At 41.2% G+C, this 27,576-nt stretch overlaps 1 protein-coding gene across 1 annotated transcript in view; it reads left to right on the top strand.

Annotated features, from left to right (window-relative positions):
• Window positions 1-27,576, top strand: part of TLL1 (tolloid like 1) — a 207,693-nt gene that overhangs the window by 147,570 nt on the left and 32,547 nt on the right. The window contains exons 11-16 of the mRNA XM_075347314.1: window positions 5,445-5,547; window positions 7,755-7,871; window positions 12,592-12,737; window positions 13,892-14,087; window positions 14,468-14,593; window positions 16,099-16,259. Of these exons, the coding sequence (XP_075203429.1) occupies window positions 5,445-5,547; window positions 7,755-7,871; window positions 12,592-12,737; window positions 13,892-14,087; window positions 14,468-14,593; window positions 16,099-16,259 (849 nt within the window). The remainder of the gene's footprint in view (window positions 1-5,444; window positions 5,548-7,754; window positions 7,872-12,591; window positions 12,738-13,891; window positions 14,088-14,467; window positions 14,594-16,098; window positions 16,260-27,576) is intronic.

Here is a 27,576-nt window from a genome sequence, read left to right as displayed (position 1 = left end):
GGGGGACAGAACTTCCCTCCAAGTTGTCCAGGTTGGGCATGTATTTTGGTTGTTTTATTTTACTTTATCTTAGTTTTTTTTTCTTTCTTTTTCTTTATTGCTTTTTCACTAAACTGAGGACGCCAGCGACCCGTGGGCGAAGTATAGTCTGGTGAGAAGATAATTTTTTTTTTTCTGCTGTATAATATCAGTGTCAGCCTCCAGATGGCAGCAGACTATTCCAGGTTTCTGTGCCTCCCCCATTGAAGACTAACTAGAAACAGATTTTACATTGCGCACCAAACAGATTTTTGGTACTTTTTAATTTTGGAAAAGTGGCAAAACATGAAAAAATTATATAAATGTTTTTTCACTGTAACCCTACTGAGCTGAGGAATAAAGATGTCTAATCATATACACCACATGGTGAACTAGTGTAAAATATATTAATATAAATTCTAGACCTGATGTTGATTTGTTTCTTCTGCCTCCCAAAACTCGTGGTAAGGTTCAGCTCACATTTATTCTCCACTCTACGCTGCGCACTTACACCTGGGTTTCCATGTAAATCTCTGAAATACATGATCCAGACAGAACATTCACTTTAATGAGTCGGAGGGAGTAATTTTGGCCTACGATACAGTGGTGTCTATCTTTTTAAGTCTGCTTAAAAGTGCAGTCGACCACTTCTTTTGTTTACATCTTAAAAGCCGGACACCACCAAGCAGAAGGTGCACAGAGTCCGTAGTAACTGTGTTACCTCAAGATTGAATGGATCCATAGGGGATTTCATCTAAATCACTTATATTGTTGATCTAGATGGAAACCAAAATACCATCAATAATAGCTTCTACTCAAACCAAAAAATTCAAGTCCACACTCAGGCTCATCATTTGTTAACAGAAATGTAGGGGATTTTCACATTACTGGTAGCAGGCAGGCTGTGGAAAACCACTATAGCTAAAAATCCAATGAAATCTGTGTTCCCAAACCCAAATATCCCCTTCTCTTCTGGGCCAGTGAGCCTAAACACAATTAATGTCCACATTTGGCATTTCAGTAGCGAGGATAGCCCGCTAAAATTACAAGTTAACACATAAATGGTCCTAAGGTATGTGGACACTCCCATTTTTCAATAATCTCAACAATTGAAAAAACTTTGTGTAATCATTTTTCCAAAAAAGGAGCAAAAAGTCCTAAATATATAACAATCTTTATTCAATAAATATAAATCACACACACATAAAAAGATGTTTACAGCAACAGAATCAACTGGCAGCACAATAATATTGCACATATATTCAGACCGTTATGTAAAGTGACTCATGCAATACAGAAGGTGCAAATTCGCAATATATTCACATATGTTGTCCATTATAAGATATTATACCTACACTATTTTCTAATAAAGGAATATTAGTGGAGGGTCCAAAATAATCTGACAACTATAAAGTTAATTTGTTACTGCACAACAAGATATTAATGGTCACTACACCAGAATAGCAGGTCTCAATATCATGCTATCATCGTTGAAGCGGGATGCGAAACGTACGTCGGGGTAGGTGACTGGCGGCTTTTTCTTAATATGCCCAGGTAACGTCTTGCTTATAGATTGTGGATTTATGCCCGTAGTCAGTTCAGCTTGATGTCCGTGCAAACAGGGTTAATTCTCCCGTTCATCGGGAGTTGTTTGCGGGCACCAGCTGACTGATTCCTTGTCTACATAGACATTAGAAAGGCCCTGCTTATAAGCTGGGACCACAGTGCCACCTATGGATGTAATGGGGTTTTCATCCACCATTTATTTGCAATTGGGCTTGATAGCATGATATTGAGACCTGCTATTCTGGTGTAGTGACCATTAATATCTTGTTGTGCAGTAACAAATTAACTTTATAGTTGTCAGATTATTTTGGACCCTCCACTAATATTCCTTTATTAGAAAATAGTGTAGGTATAATATCTTATAATGGACAACATATGTGAATATATTGCGAATTTGCACCTTCTGTATTGCATGAGTCACTTTACATAACGGTCTGAATATATGTGCAATATTATTGTGCTGCCAGTTGATTCTGTTGCTGTAAACATCTTTTTATGTGTGTGTGATTTATATTTATTGAATAAAGATTGTTATATATTTAGGACTTTTTGCTCCTTTTTTGGAAAAATGATTACACAAAGTTTTTTCAATTGTTGAGATTATTAAAATTACAAGTTGCAGGATTCCAGAAGCTCAAGCTGGGCACAGTGTATGAGCACTACAATGCACTGGGCACTATAATGGCTGATTTCTATTTTCACTCTGCAACACTCATTGCTGCTTGTTTCTAGAAAACACCCATGAAATCAAAATCATCAGTACACCTGTAGATGACGGGAGTAATTTCTAAATTGGGGTCACTTGAAGAAGGTTTCTGTTATTGTGGCACTGTATATGGAGGGGCTCTATATCTGGAGATCGCAAATTATTCTAATAACTGTACCCTCATATACAGTAGGGGGTATTGTCACATTTTGGAGAAATTGTGTAATAATTAAACTGTCATTTTTATCTATTTCCCCTTGTGAAAATGTAAAATCTGGGACTAAAACAACATTTTGGTGGTAGAAATGTAATAATTTTTTCTTCACTGCCCAATTGTATAACATTTTGTGAAACATATGTAGTGTCAATATGCTCACTGCACCACTAGATAATATCATTAAGAGGTGTAGTTTGTAAAATGGGTCACTTATGGGGGTATTTGCTGTTCTGGTATCTCAGGGGCTCTGCCAATGTGAAATGGCACCCGTAAACCATTCTAGCCAAATCTGCACTGAGCCTGAAAAGTAGTTTCTGCTCAAATATAGGGTATTGCCATACTAAGGAAAAATTGCATAACAAATTTTAAGGTCCGTTTTCCCAGTTACCCTTGTAAAAACTAAAACGTGTGCCCAAACAAGAGTTTCCAACCATATATGGGGTATCCCTGTATACAATTGAAATTGCACAATAAATTGTATGGTCCATTTTCTCCTGTTACACTTGTGAAGCTGCTAACTTTGGGGCTAAAACAACATTTTTGTGGGGAAGAGGTAAAATGTTATTTTTTTTGTTCCACGTTCCTTTAATTGCTGTGACGCAGCTGAGGGGTTAATAAACTTCTTAAATATGGTGTTGAGCACTTGAAGGGTGAAGTTTTTATAATGGTGTCACTTTTGGTATTTTCTGTCACCTAGGCCTCTCAGTTACTTTAAATGTGATGTGGTCCCTAAAAATATTGATTTGTAAATTTTGTTGGGAAATTGAGAAATTGCAGATAAACTTTTAATTCTTCTAACTTCGTAACAATTTAAAAAAAAAAAAAAAAAAATGGTGCTCATGGAAAGTAAATATGTTGCAAATGTTAGTTATACTGTGCAAAATAGTCAAGAAATATTGTAGTTTAAGGATATAAAAATTTCAAAGGTTGAAAATTGTGAATTTTTCAATTTTTTTTTTTACCAAATTTGTTTCACAAATCATAATGACCAAAAATTACTAATAACATGAGGTACATGTCTCGAAAAAACATTCTCAGAATCACTGGGATATGTTGAAAGGTTCCAGGGTTATTACACTGGTCTTATTTGGAAAATGAGGCTCGGTCATGAACGTACAAAATGTTTTAATGTTTTAGGAAAATAATACAACTGGTGTAAAGTGTTCAAATATTAAAAAAACCCTGAAAATGTAAAATGTTAATGCGCACCAACCACCAGGATTTTCCTATATAACCTAAAGCCAGTGCTCTACTGGCACTATCATGCTCATTCTATACATGCCTTTAATTGTCAGCTCGGATGTATAGGTTTTGAAATACAAGCAAGTAAATCTTTTAAAATTAGCAGTTTTTTGAGTGACAGCAGCTGCAGCAGCTAATAGCTGGGTTGGGGTTTCATAGTGATTCCTGCCCCCCTACCTGTTGTTCCTGCCCTTATCTATTATTTATGTTAATTCCATTGTAGAGGTGTTTTACTAATGGTTGTGGCTATAAATCATGGCTAGAAGGACCTTGCTGATATCATACCCATGTGACCAGAAGGGACGGGGCCTCACCCAACATAGCTGATACCAGGAAGTAACATTATTTATCTTTTGGCTGAGGCCCTGCCCCTTCTGGTCACATGGGAATGATGTCAGCATAGCCACCATAATTTATAGCCACAACCTTCTATAATGGAATTAGTATAAATAATAGGGGGAGGACGTACAGGCATGGGACGGGAATCACTATCAAACCCACCCCAGCTATTAGGTGCTGCCAATCATTACATTTACAAGCTTTACTTGCTTGTGTTTCAACACCTATACATCCAATTTGGCAACTAAAGGTATGTATAGAATCAGCCTGATAGTGCCAGTATAGCACTGACTTTAGGTTATATAGGAAATTCCTGGTAATTGATGTGCTTTAAGTTGTGATTGTGACAGTATTATCTTTATCTACTTATTTTAATATGTTTTAATAGCCCATGGAAATCTCAAGCCTCCGCACATTTTAAAGTATGAACACAGAGGAAACTTTAATAATTTGCTCAATTTTGCTGTTGGCATTTAGCACACATACTTCATAAGTATTGCATCAATATTTTGTAGCTACTGATGGCGTTTTTTACTGTATCTCTGACAAGTAATATTGTATATTCTTAAAATAACTTGCCAAGAAATTGCACTGTCAAGGTTAATGAGATGGATGACAAATTACATTAATTGACTTCAGAGTGCAATACCAGAATTTGCTTATGTTGCCAATTCTGTGCTAACTTATGTGACAAACATTGGCCAAATCATCACTATAGAGACTTGTACTAATCTCCTCTTTGAACTGCTTGGCTGCAGCAGTGAGTATTGCTTAGGAATCTAATGGAGCATAATTGTTTCATAGAGGAAGGTCTCTGAATTTAATGGTTTATTAACAAATATATTGTAAATTAGTTTATTTTAATTAAGAGGTTTGAAAACAAAATTGTTTGATGATTCACACTGATTTATTTTAAAGCTGCATCAAAGTCAAGTCAATGGATTGGCTTCATTATGTTCTTTTGAAGTTGGTTAAATATTTTGGAAGTGCTCACATCCGGAGCTGCCACGTCAACTGATTGCGGCCGCAGTCGGGTGCTGCGCATCCACCACCCATTCAAATCCATTTGAAGCGGATATGCAGTACCTGGCCGCGGCCTCTATTAGATGACTGGGCAGCTCTCGAACTGAATAATTCCGGCATCCAGGTGCCGCCACTGGCACAGAGATCAACTAATCGGCGCAGGTGCACTGTGTCAGACCCTGGCCTATCAGACATTGATGACCTATCCTAAGGACAGGCCATCAGTGTAAAAGTAGTGGGCAACCTATTTAAGCTACCAATAATTTTGTAGTGAAGAGACAAATGTCATTGTGTCACACATATGTTCATATATTTGATTACTCTACTTTACAGATTGTATTAAATTTCACAACTATGGATGTTTACAAGAGCAGTCTCTGCTGGTATGATTATATAGAAGTCCGAGATGGATATTGGAGAAAATCACCATTGCTGGGTAAGTAATCGCTGCCTGTTTGTATAATACAAAATGCAGATTGGCTGCACAATAGTCTGTTTACTGCTGGACATTTTCGTAAATGCTTTACATATTTAATATGAAATTGTTTAGTTTAGTACAATTTTTAATTTGAACTACTTGTATTATACCACAATGAAATAGCGTACACAGGCAGATAAGGGCTCTACGTAATAACAGTATAAGGCTATGTGTCCACGGGGAGAGTGTCCTGCGGGTATATCCGCAGGAGCTGGCAGAAATCCGCAGCACAACTTTTGTCTGTTTACATGCTGCGGTTGTACAACGGAATATCCTGCGGACATGCTGCGGTGTCCTGCATTGAGGATACAGTACCATGGCTTGGGCACTGCATCCTCAATGCAGAACAAGTGCTGGAGTGATCGGGGCGTTCATACTTACCTCCATCACACAGCATGTCACTTTCCGGCCGTATCTGTGCAGGAGAAGGTGGGCGGGCCTGCACTAGCTCTGGCTGTCACATGACCGGAGCTCGTGCAGGCCCCGCCCAACTCCTCCTTCCTGCTCCTAGCTCCACTGCACTCCAGTCTGTACTGCTGCTATCAAGGCAGGTAAGTATGGGACCTTGCGGAGAAATCCGCAGGAATAAGTCACATGCTGCAGATTTTTCCGCAGGGAAATTCGCATTATTTCCGCTGCGGAAAAAAACGCAGCATGGTGACAGCACTCCCCAAATGCTAGTACTTGCTGTACTGCGGATTTTTGAAAAATCCGCTGAATTTCCATGAAAAAAATCGCGGCAAATTCCGCGAATTTTCCACAGCGTGGGCACATAGCCTAAAGGCCCTTTGCAGTTCAATATCTCATTGTAATTCACAATTCTACTTGTTTTGGAGGTGGAAATGGGCCCTATTACCTCTTGGGCCCCTGTGTGGCTGCACAGGTTGCACCAATGATATGTCTGCCCCTGCCAGAATGCCAATGCTAAAGTTGTTCAACTCTGTCATCCACATTGCAACTTTTTAAGCATAGCGGAGTCTTGACTAAAGATGAGTGGATCGATCTGCTATGAATTGACTTTGAATTAATTTCCTGAAACTTGCATATAGGCGTAAATTTGCAATCAATTCACAAGCACCATTTAACACACTGCCGAAGATGGCAACAGCCAGAAAGCAGGCTCACAACATCAGGCACGGAGACATAGGCTTCCCCATAATGCATTGTAACTATCATATCACATGGTCTAACGCAGCCAATTAGGGAGGATTATCACAGCCACTATAAATTATGAGGGCTGATCAATTAACACAATTTAAAGCCTTGGGATAGGAAGTCAAAGTGCAGAGATAAAAAAAGGCTGTGCTGTAGCACTTCGAAAATGTAAGTGGTACTCTGTGATTAATAATCCAAACATTCAAGTGATAGGAAGGTGTTGGACCTGCATAGTCCGTGTGATTCTGAATTCATTGACATATAGTTCTTGGTTATATGTATCTTAAGCCAGCTTTACACGTTGCAATTTCACATACGATATCGTATGCGATTAGCAACGCCCCCATCGTATGTGCGGCACATTCAATTTGTTGAACGTGCCGCACAAACGATTAACCCCCCCAAACGATTAACCGTCACACGTACTTACCTTCCATACGACCTCGATGTGGGCGGCGAACGTCCACTTCCTGGAGTGGGAGGGACGTTCGGTGTCACAGCGACGTCACGCGGCAGCCGGCCAATAGAAGCGGAGGGGCGGAGCTGAGTGGGACGTAAACATACCACCCACCTCCTTCGTTCCGCATTGCTGGCCGGGAGCCGCAGGACACAGGTAAGATCTGTTCATCATTCCCGGGGTGTCACACACTGCGATGTGTGCTACCATGGGTACGATGAACAATCTGACTTTCAATTCTAGAGAAATGAACGATGTGCGTGCGATGTTTTACCATTCAATCGCACGTACCTGTCACACACTGCAATGTACCTTACGATGCCGGATGTGTGTCACTTACGATGTGACCCCGCCGACACATTGTAAGATACATTGCAGCGTGTAAAGCGGGCTTTAGTTTTTCATATTGTATATCATACAGTAAGTTGTATCTATAAATGTGAATTTATGTAATAAAACATAAGATTAGAATATATCTGACGACATCTTACACCTGTTTCATACCTGTAATGTAATGTTTATTCTCTTATTTATATGTCACTCCTACTTCTAGGCAGGATTTGTGGTGATAAACTTCCAGAGGTCTTGACAACAACAGACAGCAGAATGTGGATCGAGTTCAGAAGCAGCAGTAACTGGGTTGGAAAGGGGTTTTCCGCAGTTTATGAAGGTAAGATAATATCCATATACATGGATGTCAGTTATGAAAGAAGTATGTATAATTTTGCTCACACTATGTATGTGACAGCTTTATACAGTTTCTCCAATGGATGACCAATACACTTGAATTGAAATGTTAACTTTATTACACATTACAATGCTCTCAAGGTGCACAGAAAATATTCACTGCGTATTAATTCTTGGAATAGCTGCATGCAATAACTTTTCATTTTCCGAGATTGTAGCTGAAGGGGTATTCCCATCTCCAAGATCCTATTCTCATATATAGTAGGTATAATAATAATAATAATATTAGTTAATTCCTCCACTTAGAAATGTAGTATTGTTCTTCTGATTCACTATGTCGCTTACCTGATGTTCAGGGCATTGGAGGACCTTAGGTATCTATGGTTACAACCACGCATATAGTTAGTTAGTTGCTCTTGGTGGTAACCATGGATACCTAAGGTCCTGCAATGCTGTGAACATGAGGTAAGTGACATAGTGAATCAGGAGAACTATACTACATTTCTAAGTGGAGGTATTTGCTAATATTATTATTATTTCACCTACTGCATATTGGGATAGGATCTTGTAGATGGGAATAACCCTTTTATGCGAATTTCAGCAAAGTTGCAAAAAATAACAATAGCAACAAAAAGAGGAATAAATATCCTCCAAAAATTAAGCATTAGTTACAGCAAAGATGGGCTGCAGTGTGTACATCGCCCAGGCCAAAAACTAGAACTCTAGCAGGATGCAGCTAAACCCCCACTAAATGAAGGCATCATAGATGCAGGACGAGCAAATCACACACTTCCAAAAAATGGAGGGGGTGATTGCTAGATGATAAAACTGCACACTGGTGGCTTGCATAGAGCGCTATTCACACATGCAGATGCACAGTCACAAGCCTGCAGCCTATTAGGTGACGCCCATACTATTAGATCAGGCGGGCTACCAAGCCGTACTCAATCTGTGCACCATACAGAGACAGGAGCTCTAATATGCAAGGCCTAACAGAAAGGGGCCTGGCTGCATCCTGTACAAAAAAATATGAGGTTTTAGTTGGTATTATGTCAAGAATACGGAAGCCTATAACCCTCGTCACGGGAACCTCATTCTTGTAGGTCCCTACAGTACACTAAATATAAAAATAGCAACAAAAAGAGGAATAAATATCCCTTAGTTGGCCATAACACCAATTTGCATAATACTGCATTTACAATTTTTTTTACAATGAAATTACCGATATGTAATTGAAGTGCAAACTTTCAGGTTTAATTAAAGGGGTTGAACAAAAATATCCTGTGAAAAGTTTAGGAATTGCAACCATTTTTCTACAGAAACTCCTCATTTCAGAGACAAAGTAATTGGACACATTTACTTTGCTATAAATAAAATGTGCATTTTTAATACTTTGTAGAGAATCCTTTGCAAGCAATGACTGCCTGAATTCTGGAGGCCATGGACGTCACCAAATGTTAGGTTTCCTCCTTGGTTATGCTTTGCCAGGTCGTTACTTCAGCTGACTTCAATTGTTGCTTGTTTGTTGATCTTTCTGCCTTACGTTTTGTCTTAAGGGGGCTTTACACGCAGCGACATCGCTAGTGATGACACTGCCGATCGCACCCGACCCCGTCGTTTGTGCGTCACGGGCAAATCGTTGCCCGTGGCGGATAAACTCGCTGCTACCCGTCACACATACTTACCTTCCTAACGACGTCGCTGTGGCCGGCGAACAGCCTCCTTTTATAAGTTACAGTGACGTCACACGGCAGGCGTCCAATTGAAGCGGAGGGGCGGAGAGCAGCTGCAGGAAATTCACGCCCACCTCGTTGCCGGAGGACGCAGGTACGGTGTTGTTCGTCGTTCCTGGGGTGTCACACATAGCAATGTGTGCTGCCTCAGGAACGACCAACAGCCTGCGTCCTGAATCATCAACGACATTTGGGAAATGAACGACGTGTCAACTATCAACGATTAGGTGAGTAATTTTGATCGTTAGCGGTCGCTCATACGTGTCACACGCAACGATGTCGCTAACAAGGGCGGATGTGCGTCACGAATTCCGTGACCCCCAACGACCTCTCGTTAGCGATGTTGTTGCATGTAAAGTCCCCTTTAAGCATGTAAAACAAATGCATGTTCGATGGGTTTGAGATTTTGGGATTGACTCAGCCAGGCTATAGCAGAATATTCCACTTCTTTACCATAGAAACGAGTCTGTTTTGGGTTATTTTCCATCTGTACTGTGAGTCGTCATCCAAATCAACCTTACTACATTTGGTTGAATCTGAGCAGAAAGTAAGCCCTGTACAATTCAAAATTCATCCAATTGCTTTTGTCTTTAGTCACATTATCATAAACACAAGTGACCCAGTGCCATGCATGCCCATGCCATCATGGAGAGTTTTCATCCATTGGGTGCATGTTGTGAGAGCATTTTCTTTACCATGGAAAGGATTCTGCCATCATACACCACTTTTGATTTCTGTGGATGTCATGGCCTTTTTGAGCTCCCAAGATCACCAGTGCGCTCTTTTTTTGCAGAAAGTACCAGACTGTTGATTTGACCACTAACATTTCTGCTATCTCTCTGATCGATTTCCTCTTCTTTTTTTTTTTTTTCTACCTAATGATGATCTGTTTCTCTAACATTGATAACTCCTATGACCGCTTGTAATGGTTTCACAGCAACAGCTTCCAAAGGCAAATGCCACACCTAGAATCAGCTCCAGACCTTTTTCATGCTTAATTGATGATAGATTAATGAGGGAATAGCCTATGCAGCCCATTAAAGAGCTTTTGAGATAGAACTTTTGGTCCCTTGAAAAAGAGACCTCTACATATTAAAGATCTAGTTCCTAAACCCTTACTCCAGTTAGGATGTGAATACCCTCAAATTAATGCTGAGAGTCTGCTATTTAAGCCCATAACTTATTAAATAACTGTATCTTGAATATGTTTTGGTAAGAAACTAAAAAGTCAAAACTTGTCACTGTACAAATATTTCTAGAACTAACTATGTCAATATATTGGCAAAAAAAATCACTTGTGGTATTAGTGGTCAATTTAATCCAAGGGCCCCTGAGTATTGGGCTGGATCTGTACACTATTAAAGGGAACCAATCACCTGGATTTTCGTATATAACCTAAAGCCAGTGCTATACTGGCACTATCAGGCTGATTCTCCACATAACTTTACTGTTCAGCTCGAATGTTGAGGTTTTGAAATCCAAAAAAGTAAAGTTTATAAAATCATCAGCTTCTTGAGTGACAGCAGCTGAGGATCAGATAATAGCTGGGGGATATTCATAGTTATCCACTCCTCCTGTTAGAATTAGCATAAGTATTATACCATCGATTTTACTTTTACTTGTAGGACTTGTGGTGAGGTCATACCTATGTGACCAGAAGGGCCAGGGCCTCAGCCAACAAAGTTGAAACCAGCTGGTCACATGGATATGACCTCACCACAGGTCCTGCAAGAGACAAAGTGAATCGTTTGTATAATGCTTATGCTAATTCTAATAGAGGGAGGGAATAACTATGAATTCCCTCCAGATATTATCTGATACTCAGCTGCTGTCACTCAAGAAGCTGCCGATTTCAAAAACTTTACTTTCTTGGATTTCAAAATGTAAACATCCGAGCTGACCACTAAAGGTATGTAGAGAATCAGCCTGATTGTGCCAGTATAGCATTGGCTTTAGGTTATATATGAAAATCCTGGTGATTGGTTCCCTTTAAAGGGAACCTGTCACCAGATTTGGCGACTATAAACTGTGACCACCACCAGTGAGCTCTTATATGCCAGAATAATGTATATAAGTGGCCAGGCCGCGCTGAGGGCAGCTCAGAGTACTGTAATGCGCAGGCGCGAGGAAAGGTTAAAGACCCCCGCGCATGTGCACCACAATACTTTGAACTGCTCTGAGCAGGGCAGATCAAAGTGCGCCTGTGCAGGTACTCAATGCCGGCTAGTGGGCTAGTGTGGATGACGTAGGATGCGTCATGCACACGGGCCTCGGAAGAAGGAGGATGGCGATCGCCGCAGAGAGGAGGCACCGGATCAGACAGCAGCGACACCCATCGGACTAGACCGCCCCTTAGGTGAGTATTATAAAAGTGTTTTTTACATTCTACACAGTGGCCTGGGCTCTTATATACAGCATTCTAGAATGATGTATATAAGGGCTCACTGGTGGTGGCCGCAGCTTATAGTCGCCAAATCTGGTGACCGGCTCCCTTTAACATAGAACTCAAAGGTTAGTTATCTGTAGTTATGTGACCAGCTAACACAAGATGGTGATAAATGTGAAGGTACATAACATTATTAAAATATCTAATGAGGCTACCATAGAATAACCTATAAAGCATCATTGTATGAAGCCAATTATAAATCCTCAGACTTTGATGTATTTATGAGGTTGGGTCAGCATTAATTTGAAGATTTATTGGATTATTTACTGATTCATGATTATTTAGGATTGTTTAGAATTGGGCATTAAATTTATTTGACAAATGTTCTTAGAAGTTAATGACTGATTTGGGGACCGTTTTGTCAACTGTCTAAAAGAAAATCTGTCTTTGTTGCCCATTGCAAGCTCTGATTAGTTGCCGCAGGCGAGGGCCCAAAGTGTTTGACTGTGTTCCATGTCTTATGTATCTTATATATAAAGATGTCATTTTCTGTAATTCTCTTTTCAACTTACCTTCATTTTTAGCAATTTGTGGAGGAGAGATCCACAAAGATTCTGGGCAGATCCAATCCCCCAATTACCCAGACGACTACCGGCCATCAAAGGAATGTATATGGAAAATAGCAGTAGCAGAAAATTACAATGTAGGATTAACCTTCCAGGCATTTGAGGTAACGTTATCTGACCTAAGTGGTGGTGAAGATAAATTCTATTGCTTTTAGAAATCTTTAATGCGGACTGAACAAATTGTCATTGACAGGCCGAGCTCAGGGCGAGACCTGATTCACGGCATGCATTTTCAGGAGGATTAAAAGGCATTCAATGTACAAACGCCATATTCTAATGAAATGTACAGGTCTGGCAGTAGGCTCCTTTCATGCGACTTGTTATCTATGTTTGCAGAATGAATTGCTGAACCACAAGGGATAAGATAATCAATAAAAGCTATATATATTTTATTATAAATTTATTTTAGCCTTTAGTTGATGGCAGTCAGAATAGTCTTGTCATTTTCTACAAAGCCATATCTTTTAATTATTTTAGGTATATGGAACCATTTTTTAATCCCTAGGTTGCCCATTAAATGTGTTGCTATAGGGTCACATGAATGTCTTCAAATTGTTCTCTGCATTAAAAATGTCCAACTTATGTTTTATTTATCTTGGAAAACCAGGTGAAAACTGTTTACAGCTACAGTATTATACCTCCCATAGACATATAGTGGTACATATAAGAGCTGATGTAACTTTAGAAGGACATTCCCGTCTTGGTTATTTATTGTAAATTGGAAGGATATTGTAAATGTCTGATAGCTGTAGGTCCTATCTCTGACATTCTCTGACATTCACACCTATCTTGAAAACTAGGGCCGGCCACGTCTTGTTCTACCGGCAATAGACAGTTGGCCGAGAATGTGCAGCTCTCTCCATTCACTTCTATAGAAGGTCCAAAAATTGCTCATAAATCGTTGAAATGCCCATAAGTGTGTGGAGAAAGCTATGCAAGCGTCCTATTCTCTCCATTCATTCCCAACTCCCTAATGAGTACATTAACAATATGCTAATATAATGATCAAACATAGTGTACTGGTTATTTACTAGGATTCAATGGAAACATTTTTGGTTGTTGTAAACAGTTGGGTCATAGTGATTGCTTTTCATGTAAAGTTTGGAAGCCAGTATCCAAGTAATTCAGTAGATCTGGGCTACATTATTTTATTCCCTGAAGTATTTAATGAGGTATATCTAGGGTTCTAAGATTCCATCTGTCTGATGTACACCTGTGATCGCGAACCCTTTCTGAAATCCCATCTTTGAATTTGCAGGTTGAGCGCCATGACACTTGTGCTTACGATTACTTGGAAGTAAGAGATGGCAGCAGTGAAAACAGTCCTCTAATCGGACATTTCTGTGGCTACGATAAGCCAGACGATATCAGATCTACCTCTAATACCTTGTGGATGAAGTTTGTATCAGATGCAACCGTGAACAAGGCAGGGTTCGCTGCTAACTTTCTAAAAGGTAAGAACTATAGAAACTCTTACATAGTGCTTACACCTCGCAGACACTGGGGTTATGGATAGGCCAGCAGGTTCATGTCTGGGAACCTTCATGTGCATTTAGCAGTTAGAGTAAATAAAATGCCGGCAGTCTGGCATGGTGGTGCTAATACGTCATGAATGGCCTCTAGACTTTGCTTATACCTCGTAAAACAGATACTTTGTATTTTCCTTCACTTAATGCTCATATATCATTTATTATCTATCTATCTATCTATCTATCTACTGATCGACCATACTCCTGTTATACCTTAGGGACTTTAGTATTAGAATAGGTAGCATTGCTTTTTTATGGTATTAATGTGTTTTTTAAATACCTTAATGTTCTGTATTTTACAATAGAGGAAGATGAATGTGCCAAACCAGATAACGGAGGCTGTGAGCAGCGCTGTGTGAACACTCTGGGAAGCTATAAGTGTTCTTGTGATCCCGGCTATGAGCTTGCTCCAGACAAGAAAAGCTGTGAAGGTAACATTTGTAGGAAGACTGAATCGTGTATCATCCGAGTGCTGTCTAACTTCTACTTTTTGCATACAATAAACACTGATACCACTCTGATGGTAAAAAATAAAGCTCAGACAGAAAATGGGCTCAAATCTGATTTACCACACTGGTGTTAATGTTTTTTCTTTCTTCTATGCAATCCTTCCCCCCCCCCCCACCCAAAAAAAAATGCATTGTTATAGGTTTGTGTCCAGTTCTGTTCTCTACCACTGCTTCATGCATTTATAACCTTCATTTTCCGTCCAGGTTTTTGCCACTTCTATCCCCTTTAGTGCTTAAAGCGCACCAATCACCAGGATTTTCCTATATAACCTAGTGCCAGTATAGCAATGGCTTTATCAGGCTGATTCTATACATACCTTTAGTTGTCAGCCAGGATGTATAGGTTTTGAAACACAAGCAGGTTTTTAAAATTAGCAGCTTTTTAAATGACAACAGCTGATAACCTAGGGGGGTATTCATAGTTATCCTGTCCCCCTGTTATTTATGCTACTTCTGTTATAGAGTCGATTTACTTTGTGACTAAAAGGACCTGTGCTGTTGTCATACCCATGTGACCAGAAAGGGTGGTGCCTCAACCAGCATAGCTGATACCAGGAAGCAATATTTTTCTGTTGGCTGAGGTCCCGCTCCTTATGGTCACATGGGCATGACATCACGACAGGTCCTTTTAGTGATTAGTGACAAAGTAAAACAATTGTATAATAGAATTAGCATAAGTAACAGGGGGAGGGGATAATTATGAATACCCACCTCAGCTATCAGCTGATTGGCAGCTGCTGTCACTCAACAAGCTGCTGATTTTACAAACTTTACTTGTTTGTGTTTCAAAACCTATACATCCAAGCTGACAACTACAGGTATGTATAGAATCAGCCTGATAGCACCAGTATAGCACTGGCTTTAGGTTACATAGGAAAATCCTGGTGATTGATGCGCTTTAACCTACATTGGTTTACAGCTAAAGAGAAACCAAGGAGAAAATTGTGAAAACATACCCTGCTGTAACTAAATAAAAGCATAGTGCATATAAACATAGGGTACTTAGTAAACCCTGTTTTTGATCAAAAAAAGCATAAAGCCATCCCACCAAATGTCAAGGTGTACCCAGTTGGGATAGTACCTACACTCTCTAATATTAAAACCTTACCATGGGTCTAAAATAGGCCTCAATGTGGCTAAGGGCTGAGAGTGACCGGGTCCCAACAGGACACACACAGTCCTGTTGGTTTACAGCTAAGCATAACCTTTTTGTTTCCCAGTTGTTTTCGGTTGTTGTACATTCGGTATCTGAATGTACAACAATGTTACATAGAGTATTTACAAATTCCTTTGTTTAGAAGCATTTTATTACCTTTACTTAGTCATACCTCTTGATTATTAGTTTATCATCATGAATGAACTGCTTCATAATTCAGTAGTTCTGGTATTACAGATTTCTGACAATTTCTCCTTTTTTGTCTTTTCAGCTGCATGTGGAGGATTGTTAACCAAACTCAATGGAACTATAACTACCCCAGCGTGGCCCAAAGAATACCCTCCCAATAAGAATTGTGTGTGGCAGGTGGTAGCGCCGTCTCAGTACAGGATATCTGTGAAGTTTGAGTACTTTGAGCTAGAGGGAAATGAAGTAAGTATTCATCACTCCTATATTCTAATCTAAGCATCATAGTTTGCTGTAAACTACGCCTTTTTGATCTACTGGAGTTTTGTCACCATTTGTAATATGTTAATAGTGGAGAGTAATAGTTTAGACCAGGGGTCTCAAACTCGGCTGTGTGTATGGGCCGCACAGAGGGAAAAAAATAATTTGGGGGGCCGCATTCTTTGCAGGACAAAGTGACATTTTTATTGGTACTATATATATATATATATATATATATATATATACTGTATATATGTATATATATATATATATATATATATATATATATATATATATATATATATATATATATACACACATATATATACATATATATATATATGTGTGTATATATGTGTGTGTATATATATATATATATATATATAATGTGTGCATATATGTGTGCGTATGTGTGTGTGTGTGTGTGTGTATGTATATATATATATATATATATATATATATATATATATATATTTATTTTTTTTTGTACACACCTTTGGATCACTGATTTTGAACATTTTTACTTGTTCATTATAGCAAACGTGCACATTCTTTGTTTAAATATAAACCTTTTTTTTTACATTTTATTCCTTTCTTGTAACTAATAGTCTTACAATTAGCACTATATAGAAATTTTGACCAACATATTTTAGTAATGTTCCCTGTATTGTTGTAACGTGCCCATCCTTGTCCCCTTGTAGTATTGTGCCCTATCCCACAGTAATGTGCTCATCCTTGTCCCCTTGTAGTATTGTACCCCATCCTAGTCTCCATCCTAAAGTAATGTTCCCCATCCTTGTCCCCATTTTGTAGTAGTGTTCATCCTTGTCCCCATCCTATAGTAATGTCCCCAATCTATAGTAATGTGTCCATCCTTGTCCCCCATCTTATAGTAATGTTCCCCATCTTTGTCCCCTTGTAGCAATGTCCCCATCCTATAGTACTGTCCCCATTCTATAGTAATGAGCCCATCCTTTAGTAATGTGCCAACCTTGTCCCCACCCTATAGTAATGTCCCCAGCATTATCCCTATTGTATAGTAATGTTTCCCATCCTTGTCCCCTTGTAGTAATGTCCCTATCCTACAGTAATGTGCCCACCTTGTCCCCATCCTGTAGTAATGTCCCCAACCTATAGTACTGTGCCCATCCTAGTCCCCATCCTATAGTACTGTGCCCACCTTGTCCCCATCCTATAGTAATGTCCCCATCCTAGTCCCTATCCTATAGTAATGTCCCCAGCCTAGTCCCTATCCTATAGTAATGTCCTTGTAATATCCCAATCCTATAGTAATGTCCCCAGCCTTATCCCCATCTCATAGTAATGTGCGCACTATGTCCCCATCCTGTAGTGATGGGTCAGCAGCTCCCCTCACCTTCCACCGACTTCTGAGTGAAGCTGAGGGGAGTTTTCTCTGGCCCCAGATCCACAGTGATTGGAGAGATCGGTCACAAGGCCGGTCTCTCCAATTAGAGCTGGGGGCGGGTGAAACACAGGTCACCCAGCTCCAGGCAATGATCAGGGCTACAGCTGCACTGATCTTGGCTGGATTTCAAAGTTTCAGCGATTTTCAATGGCTGAAACATTAGTGGCTGTGATTGGCTGAGCGGCGTTCGTCAGCCAATCACAGCCTCCGTAGGTCCGGGGAGGAGACACCACCCCTTCTGAGGTCCCCCTACTCCCCGAATCTAAGGTATTTGCAGCAATCGTAGCCACCGGGACTGCGATTTCGCCATGACTTACTGGGTACGTCATGGGTCCTTAAGTACCAGGGAGCCATAACGTACCCAGTACGTCATAGGTCGCTAAGGGGTTAACATCCAACACACACACACACACACACACCATTCTTCTCACCTGTCCCGCGCTCCCTCCGCTGCCTCATCTCTGCTTCGTGCGACCCCCAGGCCCGTGCCCCCGTTCACTATTGTGGCAGGTGCAGTGTCACTGTCAGTGATTTATGTGAGATGACTGTATTGCCGGCGCGAGAGCACAGTGCTGGCAACACATTCATCTGACATAAAGTGCAGACAGTGGCTGCGGCCCCTGCACCTGCCGCGATAGTGAACAGAGGCACGGGCCTGGGGGCTGCGCGAACTAGCCTGAGGGGCCGCATGCGGGCCGCGTGTTTGAGACCCCTGGTTTAGACCCTAAACTTTAGGATTATTTTTGTTTTTCAGTACCTACAGTATTTATGCAGTATGGCGTGATTACACACCATACATTAAACTTCATGGATGCTCGTTGATACATTGACTTTGAATACGACACATAACCTGACAAGAGTTTGTGTGTGGTATTTGTAACTTTAATGGAATAAAGCTGAGGTGCAGTACCAGACATAACCATTGGATAGGCGTGGTGCTGTTTCTGTAAGCAAGCTACTGTTCTTCAATCCTGCAAAGTGCACTAAATATTCAAGTTCATTTGAGTCAGAAATATCAGCAGAGTTAAAGTGGCTTTTCTATCATAATCTTAGGTCTCTACATTTTGCTCTGACACTCTATACTCAAGAGTTAATGTTACCACGTATGAGACGCCGCTTTTCTGAAGTGGTAATATGGCAGGCCTAGTAGTAGTGAAGGTAATGGATGGGCACAGCTGATCACATTGCTCTTAATCAGTTTTCCAACTGCTCAGTTCTTAAGGGGAATCTGTCTCCAGGTTTTTGCCACGTAATCGGCTAGCAGCATAATGTAGAGACAAAGATCCTGATTCTAACAGTGTATCACTTACTAGCCTGCTTAGTGTAGTTTGATAAAAAACATGAGATTATATTAATGGACTACTTGGATTGCTGCCAGGTGATCCGCCATATTCATGAGCACTGTATAACCCCATCCTCACCACTGATTGGCAGCTTTCTGTGTATATGGGCAGAAAGCTGTCATGCAGAGGTGTAGGTGGGTTTATACTGCACAATATTCAAATAACTTCTAGATCTGTAACAGAGAAAGCAGCAGTGATTTTATCAAAATGTCAGCAAGCTGCTCAGTAATTGACACACCACTGGAATCAGGGTCCCTGTCTCTACGTTATACTGCTCTCAGATGAGGTAGCAAAAAACCTGGTGACAGATTCCCTTTAAGCCCTCATTCACACATCAGTATTTTTGATCAGTATTTAAAGGGAACCTGTTACCAGTTTTTACCCTATAAGCTGCGGCCACCACCAGTGGGCTCTTATATACAGCATTCTAACATGCTGTATATAAGAGCCCAGACCGCTGTGTAGAACATAAAAAACACTTTATAATACTCACCTAAACCAGTCGCTGCGGTGGTTGTTGCTCAGATAAGCGTCTTTGTCCTCCGGTGCTGGAGCCGCCTCTTTCGGACATCTTCGTCCTCCTTCTGAAGCCGCGGTGCATAACGCGTCTACATTATACACACTCACCAGTCCCGCACATGTGCAGTACAATACTTTGATCTGCTTTACTCAGGTCATATCAAAGTGCGCCTGCTCAGGACCTGAATGCCGGAGAGTGTGTATGACGTCGGACACGTCATGCACCGCGGCTTCAGAAGGACGACATCGGCGGCGACAAAGATGGCCGAAAGAGGTGATGCCGGCACCGGTGGACGAGGACACCCATCTGAGCCACATCCATTGCAGCGACCGGTTAGGTGAGTATTATAAAGTGTTTTTTATGTTATACACAGCGGCCTGGGCTCTTATACATAGCTTGTTAGAATGCTGTATATAAAAGCCCACTGGTCGTGGCCGCAGCTTATTGGGCAACAAACTGGTGACAGGTTCCCTTTAATCAGTATTGGTATGACAAAACCAGGAGTGTCTCCAACACACTGAACAGGTGTCAATCTTTCAATTATAGGTTTTTTTTGTAGATTGTACTCCTAATTTTGTCATACAAACACTGATGCAGAATACTGACGTGTGAATGAGGCCTAAGACTTAGTTTACATTTCATACAATATTTTCTGCAGCGCATTTAAATGACTGTGGCTTTTGGTTTTGGCACAGATTTCACCTCTTCCGTTGCAAAAGGTGAATCTGCATTGATTCTGTGGATTTGAAAAATGCAACAAACACATTTCCCCATGGCTGCTGCACTAAAAACAAAAGCAAAAACACAGCATGTGGATGAAACTAAGTAAAAAATCACCCACTTTGATAAATGCTATTGAGATTAGATGTGGAACATCCACTAGGTAACTTTCGTAGAAAATGCACAGCGTGTGAACCCAGCCTTAGGAGAGTTTCACACGTGAGTGAAAAACACAGACGTTTTTCACTGACATGTTAAAAACGCACATGTCCTTTCATGTGCACGGCACATGTGTGTTCCCCATGTGCTATCCGTGATCGATGATAGCACATGGAGATCAGGTATTCTACACTCACCTGTCCACGCTCCAGCTGTCCGTGGTGCTGAATCTCCGGCTCTGCTGTGTCGGGCCGCTGCTGTGTCACTGCTGCTACTTTCGGGTCGCGGTGCAGTGCATATTCATGAGAATAATTAGCCGGCTTGGAAGCAGCAGGCAGCAGCGGCCAATCACAGCATCGCTGGAGAAGGTGAGTATTAAAAGCTTTTTATTGCAGAGATATGTTTTTTTTTCTGGTACGTGTGTGTGTGTGTGTGTGTGTGTGATCCGTGGGACATCTGTGATGCCAGAAAAAAAATGGACTTGTCTCCGTGCGGAAACACGGAGAAGCGTATACGCCGCACAGAGACACGGTCAGTGAAAAATCATTGATGCGTGCGCAGACCCACTGATTTTAATGGGTCTGTGTATGTCCGTGATTCTGGTACGTATAAAAACTGTCACATATGTACCAGAATCACTGAGCTGTGAAAGAGGCCTTAAAGGGAATATGTGACCAGATTTTTGCACCTATTCTGAGAGCTGCATAACGTAGGGGCAGAAATCCTGATTCCAGCGATGTCACTTACTGGACTGCCTAGTGTAGTTTTGATAAAATCACTGTTTAATCAGCTGTAGATTAGAGGACTACATGGCCAGGTGTTGCCAGGTGGTCCAGCATATTCATGAGCTCTGAAAAACTGCTAGATCTGCAGCAGAGAAAACATTGATTTTATCAAAATAACAGCAAACAGCTCAGTAAGTAACACATCGCTGGAATCAGGGTCCCTGTCTCTACATTCTGCTGCTCTCAGATCAGGGAGCAAAACCTGGTGATAGATTCCCTTTAAGGGTTTTCACTAGAATAGGATGCCTGACCGATGTTGGGCTGTTCTCTCTGCACCTGCAATGTAGGGGACTCTCTCCACCCCCAAAGTCAGATTAGGCGGAAGAGAGCTGCTGTGCTTACACTGTAAGCCAAAAAATAATATCCAGGGAGAGGATTGTTTTTCTCTTAATTTGATTGCCCCCCTCATCCCCACTTTATACCCCATGGCGGCCCAGAAACCATGTTCAGTTTAGCACAGGTTTCATTGAATCATTGAAAAAATGATATTTTGAAACAATATGGTAAAACGTAAAACTGTCTTATTTTAGGATTTTTCTATTAATGTGGATCAGTATTCAACCAATATACAATGTAATAGAGCAGGAAAACTAAAAGCATATAGTTTTTATTTTTTTAATGATCAGCTATAGCAGTTTTGGTTTTTATAGTATGACACCGGTTTATTATTAGACAGAAGTTGTGTTCACTGAATTGCCGTAAATTAAGAGAAACGCCAACGAATCATTTTAATGGAAAGGTAGAAACTTCAGCCAAGATTTTTTTTTTTTTTAGCTTTTTTCTTTAACTTTTTAGTATGTTAAACAGCTGTGATTTATGGACCATGAATTAATAACACACATTGAGCCTCAAATGAACTTTCTTAAGCATGGCTGTGACTGGAGGCGAAGACACATAGCTGAAAACAATCGCTGCTTTTTCTAAAGCAATTCATGGTTCATTGTAAGAAGCTTAGAAAACTCCAGCTTAAATCATCATCATCATCAAAGACATTCGATTTTATATAATTTAATTCACAACATTGACGTATTGTACACTGTTTAAAAAGGGACATTAACCCCTTCTCTGCTGAATACATGCTTGGCAAGGAATGGATTAAAAATAACGCGAAAAATAAAATACCCCTTTGATCGTCTGGCTTAATAATAACAACAACAAAATGTATGACTATCCTATATCTGTCCATATGTGCCAGATAGCTGTCAGATGAACACATTGCACGTGTACAGTTAGGTCCAGAAATATTTGGACAGTGACACAATTTTCGCGAGTTGGGCTCTGCATGCCACCACATTGGATTTGAAATGAAACCTCTACAACAGAATTCAAGTGCAGATTGTAACGTTTAATTTGAAGGTTTGAACAAAAATATCTGATAGAAATTGTAGGAATTGTACACATTTCTTTACAAACACTCCACATTTTAGGAGGTCAAAAGTAATTGGACAAATAAACCAAACCCAAACAAAATATTTTTATTTTCAATATTTTGTTGCGAATCCTTTGGAGGCAATCACTGCCTTAAGTCTGGAACCCATGGACATCACCAAACGCTGGGTTTCCTCCTTCTTAATGCTTTGCCAGGCCTTTACAGCCGCAGCCTTCAGGTCTTGCTTGTTTGTGGGTCTTTCCGTCTTAAGTCTGGATTTGAGCAAGTGAAATGCATGCTCAATTGGGTTAAGATCTGGTGATTGACTTGGCCATTGCAGAATGTTCCACTTTTTTGCACTCATGAACTCCTGGGTAGCTTTGGCTGTATGCTTGGGGTCATTGTCCATCTGTACTATGAAGCGCCGTCCGATCAACTTTGCGGCATTTGGCTGAATCTGGGCTGAAAGTATATCCCGGTACACTTCAGAATTCATCCGGCTACTCTTGTCTGCTGTTATGTCATCAATAAACACAAGTGACCCAGTGCCATTGAAAGCCATGCATGCCCATGCCATCACGTTGCCTCCACCATGTTTTACAGAGGATGTGGTGTGTCTGGGATCATGTGCCGTTCCCTTTCTTCTCCAAACTTTTTTCTTCCCATCATTCTGGTACAGGTTGATCTTTGTCTCATCTGTCCATAGAATACTTTTCCAGAACTGAGCTGGCTTCATGAGGTGTTTTTCAGCAAATTTAACTCTGGCCTGTCTATTTTTGGAATTGATGAATGGTTTGCATCTAGATGTGAACCCTTTGTATTTACTTTCATGAAGTCTTCTCTTTACAGTTGACTTAGAGACAGATACACCTACTTCACTGAGAGTGTTCTGGACTTCAGTTGATGTTGTGAACGGGTTCTTCTTCACCAAAGAAAGTATGCGGCGATCATCCACCACTGTTGTCATCCGTGGACGCCCAGGCCTTTTTGAGTTCCCAAGCTCACCAGTCAATTCCTTTTTTCTCAGAATGTACCCGACTGTTGATTTTGCTACTCCAAGCATGTCTGCTATCTCTCTGATGGATTTTTTCTTTTTTTTCAGCCTCGGGATGTTCTGCTTCACCTCAATTGAGAGTTCCTTAGACCGCATGTTGTCTGGTCACAGCAACAGCTTCCAAATGCAAAACCACACACCTGTAATCAACCCCAGACCTTTTAACTACTTCATTGATTACAGGTTAACGAGGGAGACACCTTCAGAGTTAATTGCAGCCCTTAGAGTCCCTTGTCCAATTACTTTTGGTCCCTTGAAAAAGAGGAGGCTATGCATTACAGAGCTATGATTCCTAAACCCTTTCTCCGATTTGGATGTGAAAACTCTCATATTGCAGCTGGGAGTGTGCACTTTCAGCCCATATTATATATATAATTGTATTTCTGAACATGTTTTTGTAAACAGCTAAAATAACAAAACTTGTGTCACTGTCCAAATATTTCTGGACCTAACTGTATATTGTCAGAGCATGCTGTAAGCCATTGCCAGACCCTCCTGTCACCTCTGTATGGAGGAGATTGTATGGTCATAGGTAGAATTGGGATTATTTGAATTACAAATTCACTCACTTTGCCTAATTTTTTAATAAAATTGGATTGACAGCAAATAGTCATATTGCAAATCTGTAAGCCTCTAATTGCTTAGAAACTTTCCATACCACATTTTGAGACATCCTAGGACTGTATTGAACCTATTTCAGTTCTTTTTGTAAACCCAACCTCATTAATGTTCAAGGGGAAATCAAATTGTACCTGGTAGAAATCTGAAGCTGTATTTGGCTTGTGTGTTTAGGTCAAATATTTGGACCATTGATCTCTTCATGACCAAGGATGTACTGGTCCTTGGCCATGTCTTAGTGCTATTATTAAGATGCTTATACTGTATTATACCACAGATCAATGAATTCACAGTGACACCAAGTGGCTATGCAGCTCTAGCACCTCCCTAGCCGTTGAATCTCTGGATTATTATTCATAGACTAAAGGCTGCTTTACACGCAGCGACATCACTAGCACCCACCCCCATCGGTTGTGCGTCACGGGCAAATCGCTGCCCGTGGCGCACAACATTGCTAGGACCCGTCACACGTACTTACCTGCCTAGCGACCAGCCTCCTTTCTAAGGGGGCGATTCGTGCGACGTCACACGCCAGCCGTCCAATAGAAGCGGAGGGGCGGAGAACAGCCGAAAGAAAGTGACGCCCACCTCGTTCCCGGAGGACGCAGGTAAGGTGTTGTTCCTCGCTCCTGGGGTTTCATACATAGCGATGTATGCTGCCTCAGGAACAACGAACAACCTGCGTCCTGCAACAGCAACAATATTTGGGATTAGATGACGTGTCAACGATCAATGATTAGGTGAGTAATTTTGATCGTTAGCGGTCGTTCGTACGTTTCAGACCCAACGACGTCACTAACGAGGCCGGATGTGCGTCACGAATTCCGTGACCCCCAACGACCTCTCGTTAGCGATGTCGTTGCGTGTAAAGCCCCCTTTAGGCTATGTGCACACACTGCGTTTTTTTGACGCTGCGTTTTTGTGCGTTTTTTAGCGCTAAAAATGCACAGAAACTCAGCGTCTTTAAAAACGCATGAAAAAAACGCATGTGTTTTTACCGCATTTTGGTGCGTTTTTGGCTGCGTTTTTGCTCACTGTGTTTTTCTGCGTTTTTTTTTTATCAGTGAACATTGCAATTAAAGATTGTTGAAGAAAAAAAAAAAAAGGGGCAGGAGAGCAGACAGCTGCAGAAATACAAGGCTCAGCATGCTCCATCCAGGACTGTATGATTGAGGGAGAGTCAGGGGGAGCAGACCTACAAGGCTCAGCATACTCCATCCACTAGTGGATGCAGGAGAGCAGCAGCTGTCGAACTACAAGGCTCAGCATCCTCCTTCCAGGACTGTATGCAGGATTTCTTTGCCCCCCCAAACAAAAAAAAAAAATGACGTGGGCTTCGCCCAATTTTTGAGTCCAGCCAGGTACACCTAGGCAGCTGGGGATTGGAATCCACAGTGCAGGGTGCCCATGCTTTCTGGGCACCCCCGCTGAGAATTGCGGTCCGCAGCCACCTCAGAAAATGGCGCTTTCATAGAAGCGCCATCTTCTGGTGCTGTATCCAACTCTTCCAGCTGCCCTGGTGACGGGTGGCTCACTGGGTAATAATGGGGTTAGGGCTAGCTGTTTTTTATCAGCTGGCCCTAAGCCCGAAATTCATGGTGTCACGCCAATATTAGACATGGCCACCATGAATTTCTAGTAAAGATAAAAAAAAAAACACAACACAAAATATTTTTATTAGAAATAAAACACAATACAATTAGTGACTCCATCTTTATTGAAATAAAGAACCCCCCTCCGCAGTAATCCTGGGTCAAGGGTCCCGCGCCGTCCAATCCGGATCCAATATCATCTGATCGGTTTGCTGGAAGGCAAAGCGATCAGATGATGTGTCAGGTTCTAGGATGTGAATCACATCACACATCAGCTGATTGTATAAAAGCCATTTATACAATCAGATGATGCATCGGTGCAAAAAAAAAAAAAAAAAATACTCACTTATGTGCTGATTACCGGCAGCTCCTGGAGCGGAGTTTGATCCCGTCCGATCGCTGCCGGAGCTGCCGGTAATCAGAGATGAAGTCTCCTGACGGTATCCGCTGACAGGTTAAGCCGGGCGCCGGCGTCACCGCGAGACTTACGATCAGCTGATGCGTCAGGTGACCGCATCAGGTGATCAGCGCCAGGTCCTGCAGCTATCGGAGGTGTCCCGGCCATCTGCACACAGCCGGAGCGGCGGTACCTGGGAGAGGAGCTGGGAGCGGACATGGCACCAGGAGTCTGCAGACAGGTGAGTATGACATTTTTTTTTCTACTGTTCACTTTTGTTTTCGCAGCTGCCTCCACCTCCTGCCCATACATGGCGCCGCACGGGAGCTGACATGCACAGGACTGGAGGTGGACGCAGCGGTGAAAGTACCGGGAGGATTCACGCTTCTGTATTTACTGACAGAAGGAATCCTCTTCCTGTACATGTCACTTTACTGCCCACCCCTTGCGTGTTTAGCTGCGTTTTTAGTCATAGAAACGCACTAAAACGCAGTTATATTTGCAATTTGCTGTTTTCATTGCATTTTTGAACATCTCATTGAACTCAATAGGTGGAAAACGCAGTAAAAAATGCAAAAATAATTGACATGCTGCGTTTTTGTGGCCACCACAAAAACGCAGCTAAAAAAAACACTGTGTGCAGACAGCAAAAATGAAAACTCATAGACTTTGCTGGGGAAGCAAAGTCATGCAGTTTTCTGAGCAAAAACGCACCTGAAAAACGCGCAAAACCGCACTGTGTGAATGTATCCTTAGAGTCACACTGCAATAATGGACCACAATCAGATTAGGCTTTTTTCTAATCATTAAATGGGCAGAGCTATGTGCTCTGAACTCAATCACTATGCTGTAAAAACCTAAAATGGCACTGCTTGACCAGCACTCCTCTTTTATAGTCACTGAGGTAGCCCCTCCTAATTGGCTGCAGTAGACCATATGATGTGATGACTGCAGGGCATTATGTGGAAGCCCACCTGGCGGTGCTTGATATCACTAGTCTGCTGTCTGTCTATAGCAGTGTGTGAAACGGCACTAGGCATTACTATATTTTTTGCCAATTCTCAATAATTGTATCACAGATTGTTTGAATTCACGGCGACCTATCCATTTTAGAAAATTCGACTTGAGCAGATTGTTCTATGTAGGATCAATTTCATCTCCAGTCATAAGATATAATTACTAGAATATATTAGTCTCCATAAATGAAGTGATCTGACTCCAATGGCTCCATAAACACTTATATAGTAAACTTTTAAGTTTACTCCACTTAGAGGTGTTCTCCAGGATTCCAAAAATGTGGTATCCTTCTTCCAAAAACA

Source organism: Anomaloglossus baeobatrachus, chromosome 1 (assembly GCF_048569485.1).
Source record: "Anomaloglossus baeobatrachus isolate aAnoBae1 chromosome 1, aAnoBae1.hap1, whole genome shotgun sequence".
Classification (NCBI taxonomy): domain Eukaryota; kingdom Metazoa; phylum Chordata; class Amphibia; order Anura; family Aromobatidae; genus Anomaloglossus; species Anomaloglossus baeobatrachus.
The sequence above is the reverse complement of the archived record's forward strand: the minus strand, read 5'-3'. Positions and strand labels throughout refer to the sequence as shown.